Genomic DNA, 6,000 nt, shown 5'->3' on the forward strand with positions numbered 1-6,000 from the left:
AGTAGTGTACTAAGAATCCTTTCACCAGGTCCAGATAACTACCACCTCACCTTCCTTTCTTGGATAATAAATAAAGTCAGAAAAGGTATTTCTTTAAAATTTTTCTTTTTAAAAAAGTTGCTTTATTGGAATAATTGGAAGAGTGAGGGAATTGGTAACAAATACTAATTTGGTAGGATGTCTGATTTTAGGTTAAGAATCAGCTGTACTCTTGCCAGTTTGATAGGACAAGTTTCTTCTTTCTGTAGTCACTAATTTCATGAACATTCAAAAATCTATAACTGCCTGTTGTCATTTCCAGGAAATACATGAAATCTTTCCTAATTGCTGTTAGAATATTCTGTGCTTGAATATTCAAGCATCAGGTGAGGGCATCAGGTGATACACCTGACAATGGCAGGAGAAGATGTTTTGGGAATGCCATCTGCCAGAATTGTGGGCAACAGAATGAAGAGTCAGAAAACATCTTTCCTGGGGCCAGCCTGGTGGTGTAGCAGTTAAGTGTGTGCGCTCCGCTTCGGCGGCCCGAGGGTTCGCAGGTTTGGATCCCGGGCACGCATCAACGCACCGCTTGTCAAGCCATGCTGTGGCGGCGTCCCATATAAAGTAGAGGAAGATGGGCACGGTTGTTAGCGTAGGGCCAATCTTCTTTGGCAAAAAGAGGAAGATTGGCATCGGATGTTAGCTCAGGGCTGATCTTGCTCACAAAAAAAAAAAAAAAAGAAAACATCTTTCCTGATATTTTTTATTTTCCATATACTCTTAAGGCAAGGAAATAGCTTTTTTGTTAACAAACTGAATGATAAAGGGCATGTAAACTTTTTCTTCACCTCTCAAAGCCCTTGATCTCTAGAATAGATTTCATAGGAAGACGAATTGAGTCCTTTTCCTGCTGAATTTGATGTTTTGGGAGTAAAGTGGGCTCAGAACACTGTCTGTTGCTATAGAACATTAGAGAGAAATAAGATAGTTGAGTTCTATTAGCATCAGAATAGAGGGATTGGAATTTATTTCAGTATGTCAGAGACCATTGGATTTAATGTCATTAGTGGCCTTGGTCTCCTATTTGCATTCACTAAGGATTACATAAGTTAACAACAAATTTCAAACAGAGAAAATTGTAATATGGCGATTTGTCTGCTACATGCCAGGTTGTCGCTGAGGAAATGGCTTAGATGAGATTCTAAATTGTCACTGAAAAGAATTTGAGACCTTAGTAGAACTGTGTTGTATCCTGTGTAATAAGTGTGGCCAGCCCCACTTGGGTGCAAGTACTGGCCTTTATGTTCTTATTTCTACTAAAAATGAAACAAATCCATTACACCTGAATGTAGTACCTGCCATTGAGAAAGCAGTGATTGTTGGATTTCATGGTTGTTATTTCTGACTAAGAGCATTCAGTAGTGTGGTTGTCTTTGGAATTTTGAAAGCCATTTACCCCTGAACATGGACTTCTAAAAATTGAACTTTATGGGCTATAAAAAGTGTTATTGGTCTAGGATTTGGAAGACCTGGATTCTAATTACTCACTATCCAAGGACATTGGGCAAGTCATTTCACCAGCCTGGGCCAGCTTCCTTAGGGGTTCAAGCACAGAGAAATCTTCTTGGAATCTTTGTTGATTACTGTTACTATAAAGTTAGGTAGAGCTTACAAAGTTATTAGGCAGTACAGTATAAATAGGTTCTTAGAATTTTCTCATGTGTTGGCATCTCATGTTTCTTTGAACCCTTTGCTTTTATCTTCTAATTTATACACGTTTTTCATTCTAGTACTCTTGTCCATCTGTTCTCTGTTGTGTGATCCCAATCCAGATGATCCTTTAGTGCCTGAGATTGCTCGGATCTACAAAACAGATAGAGAAAAGTAAGTATGGTCTCCAGACAGAAAAGTATCTGTGGTGGAATGGAGATGTTTGTGTCTCAAATTTTTCTTAACCAAGGGCTGAGTGTGGGTCAGATATTTAAAAGGATGTCCTAATATACTCACTTAGGACAGGAAAAGAGGAATATTCGCATCAAGCATCATTATAAGTAGATGATGCTGATCTTATCTCTAATTGTTTTATATGCTTCCTACTGTCAATAAAAACTTTTCTACAGTATATTTTCTAGCAGCTTTATTGCTTCTGCTTGGCTTTTGACATATAAAGCATTTTGCATTAAGAGCCCATTCGTCTGAGGTAGGTATTTGTAAGTTAATGGGAAAAGGGAATTGATTTTTTACCACTTGGCATAATCTAAAAATGAAAGTGAATAAATGCTACAAGATGTGGAAGCCCCAAATTTCCTTCAAAAACAAAAGTTGATGTAGAATTTACATATTTTAACTTGTACTATGAATTATTGAAGAGTGTTCAGGATATCAAAAGAGATAGTAACTAAAAGTGTTCTAATCTTTTTTGTTTTGTATATTCAGTAAGATTATAGGAGGAAATAGATGGGAGAGAATGGATAATTTTCTAAAGTTAAAATATAAAGGATTAAAGAATTATTTGAATTCTATTGGATTAGAGAGGCATACACATAGGATATTTTTTAATGGAGCTATACTGGAAGTGGGGGATTGTAACAGCAGTCGGTTCTCAGTTTAGTTTTTTCTGTTTAAGTCTGAATAGTATCTATAGTGATATATTTCTAGCTGCATTTAAAATAAAATTAGATCATGCTTTTTTCTATTTGTGAATTTATTCACAAATAAATCTTTTTGATTGGAGAACCGTTTTGTCCAATATCTAGAACTATGGGCATGAATGCCTGCCAAAAGGCATTTTGCAAGTCATTGTGGTGGTAATGTTCATCAGAACTTTCCTGCATCCTTTTTTTAATCAAAGAACCGTAGAACCTTTCACCCTGCTTATTTTACTGCTAGAATATTCTTCTGGAGCAATAAATCCACTCATTTTAGCAACCAAATTGTTAAAATAAGTTCTGCCACAACTACTTATTTTATTGATACAGAGGAAAGTGTTATGTCAATTAATCACTATTAGTATATGATTTCAAGAACCACATAATGCTGGGCCGGCCCCATGGCTTAGCGGTTAAGTGCACGCACTCCGGTGCTGGCAGCCTGGGTTCGGATCCCGGGCGCGCATCGACGCACCGCTTCTCCGGCCATGCTGAGGCCGCGTCCCACATACAGCAACTAGAAGGATGTGCAGCTATGACATACAACTATCTGCTGGGGCTTTGGGGGCAAAAATAAATAAATAAAATTATAAAAAAAAAAAAAAGAACCACATAATGCAGAATTATATAGTTTCAGTAACTCTAAATAAATGAAGCAGGGGTTGAAGATCTTTGTTAGAAATAGGTCGATCGAGTATAGAATAAGGGTATGTCAGCAAATGCTAAAATTTAATCAGAATCCTCTATTAGTAGCATTTACGACATTGTTTCACATTTTACAGCTTTTTCCCACTATCATTGAATAAATGCTTATTAGAAATCTAGGGTAGAAAGATGGCTTTGCTTGAATGTACTCTAAGTTATTCCCCTCAAGTTACTAGATGGGATAATGAATGAAATCTGTTGCTTTCTAACTGACTCCTCACCTTTGTTAAGCCAAGTTTCTCTTTGTGTGTACAGGTACAACAGAATAGCTCGGGAATGGACTCAGAAGTATGCGATGTAATTAAAGAAATTATTGGATAACCTCTACAAATAAAGATAGGGGAACTCTGAAAGAGAAAGTCCTTTTGATTTCCATTTGACTGCTTTCTATGAGCCCACGCCTCATCTTCCCCTGTGCACATGTTTACCTGATACAGCAGTGCTGCGTGTTGTACATACTTGGAACAACAAACTAGAAATACTGTACTTCTGTACCAACATTGCCTCCTAGCAGAGAAGTGTGTGTGTGACAAGCCAGTTCTCCAGGCGTAACCTGGGTGTGAGACTAAAAGCTTTCCCTATTGACTTAAATTTGGATAACAGCAAGGGGAGGGGTGGTGGGTATGGTGTGTGCTTGGATGGGGAAGAAAAGCTCCACTGACCTGTAGGAGATTGTTTTTAAGTGGAATCCTTTTAAACTCAAAACAGTTATGAAAAGCAAGGTGAAGAACAAAGCTGTTTCTGTATTCATTTTATTCTGAAGGACCTACATCTTAGGTGAAAGTTATGACCAACCAGATTAAACTCTACCCACATCCTGTATATGAAGGTCTAAGTTTTACTGGTCAACATTTAGATGGATTGGAGCTATTAGTACATAAAGTGTGATGGGCTTTGTTCCCAACTCTTTTACGTCTCCCCACCCTTCAACCTTTGTCCTTTCAGCCCCTCTTTCTCTCTTCCATATTCTTTGGTTTGTATGTGGTTTCTCAGTTAATACATAGCTAATAGCTCTTATTTTTCTTATGTTTTTAACTGCTTAGGTCTATCTGGATGTAAGGGTGAAAATTCATTTGATGGAAATACTTGTGTATATTTAAAGACCCAATTGCTCCTCTGGAGCTTGTACGTTCAAGAATGATTAATCTGTGTAATAAACTTATTACTACAGTCATTACATATAATTTTGTGTGAATAGGCTTTTTGATTTTAAGAATTTGTCTAGCTGAGATTAGTGGTGGATTATCCCCCACCCCTGAAATGTTTTCATTTATACTCATTGCATTTCAAAATCATGAAACAATTCCAGTTTACATAGTAAAAAGGGTATCTTGAAAGTAATTTTACTGAACAAGATAAGGGCATAAGCTTAAAAGCATTTCCTTGAAACTTATATGTGCAGTATTCCAGGAATATGACTGTTAAACTAAATAAGAAATTTGCTTTATTATTGAAACTAAGCTGCATTTCACCGAAACCTTGTGACATTCTCTTGGTACATAGGACATAAAACAAAGGCATTGCTGTTTGGTAAGTTAAGCTTCTGTGATTGTGATTGTAAAAGGGCAACAGTGACCAAACCTGGGAAACATGAGCACACTCTTGTGTTGGAGAGTCTACATAATTATTTTGCACTAACATTACAGGATGTTCATCCAATTTTAAATTGTACTGTATGTGGCTTTTTGAAGTCTTCCCTTGACTCTAGTAAAATGTAGTTTGAAACTTGTAAACAACTGTGTTTGCCAGAAACATCGTTCATGTGAACTAAGCAAATTACCTTTTTTTTTCCTCCTTCTAATCTAATTGTAAACCAGGCCAGCCTGAAGGCCATGGCTGATGCTCTCTAGCCATCAGCTTCTTTCAAATGCATCTTTACACTCTTGCACAAAACTTGAGGAATAAATGTCCACTGCTTTTGGTTTTAAACTTGTTTAACTTGTCTTATCTCTCAGTGTCAGTACTCTTCCATCTAGGAACTAAAGTGTGATGATAACCTGAAACTTCTTAAAGTGCTGCATTTTAGCTGCTGGCTACTTATTATCATTTCTAGCATCCTTGACCTTACAAGGATTTGACTATTAACAGTTGTGGGGAAAGGAGTTAGAACTGAGCTCTAACCTCTATTACTGTGTATTCTCAGTATCATGGGCAGGTGGGAATTCGTCAATTTTTGACTTGTTGACTATGGGTCAGTTGCATAGATCCTGAAATCCCCTTCTTTGTCATCTTAGAGAGCAGCTAGCTCATTATCATTTATTAGGTAAATGGTAGATAATAATGTAGATAATTTCACAAGAGTGTTCTTAAGTATTTTTAAGTGCTAAATAAAAGCCATCCTGGTGTGCAGGTGCCAAATGAAAAACTTTAGATGGTCACAAACAACATTAGGCCCTTGAATGCAGTTTCATCTTGCTCATTTGAGTATGAATCATATTTGATCCAGTCTGTGTACATATGCCTTGGCCAGAATGAAGGCTCAGTGAGGGAGGCCACCTCCCCCACTCACAAAAAGTGTGCCACTCAGGATGGTTCTGACCTGGGATCACACTGCTCTTTACAGGAGTGTCTATGGCTTTATCACATGTGAAAGCTTGTTTGCAGTAGCCTTGATTATCTTGGTGAGGCAGTGGTTACAAGGGAATGTCAAGTGTGTGGGTTCTCT

At 37.4% G+C, this 6,000-nt stretch overlaps 1 protein-coding gene across 1 annotated transcript in view; it reads left to right on the top strand.

Moving 5' to 3' along the window:
* Positions 1–5,264, top strand: part of UBE2D2 (ubiquitin conjugating enzyme E2 D2) — a 61,959-nt gene extending 56,695 nt beyond the window's left edge. Inside the window, exons 6-7 of the mRNA XM_058541753.1 lie at positions 1,773–1,866; positions 3,591–5,264. Of these exons, the coding sequence (XP_058397736.1) occupies positions 1,773–1,866; positions 3,591–3,636 (140 nt within the window). The 3' untranslated portion in view covers positions 3,637–5,264. The remainder of the gene's footprint in view (positions 1–1,772; positions 1,867–3,590) is intronic.
* The last annotated feature ends 736 nt before the right edge of the window (positions 5,265–6,000 follow it).

The sequence above is a fragment of the Diceros bicornis genome, chromosome 1, assembly GCF_020826845.1.
Source record: "Diceros bicornis minor isolate mBicDic1 chromosome 1, mDicBic1.mat.cur, whole genome shotgun sequence".
Lineage (NCBI taxonomy): Eukaryota > Metazoa > Chordata > Mammalia > Perissodactyla > Rhinocerotidae > Diceros > Diceros bicornis.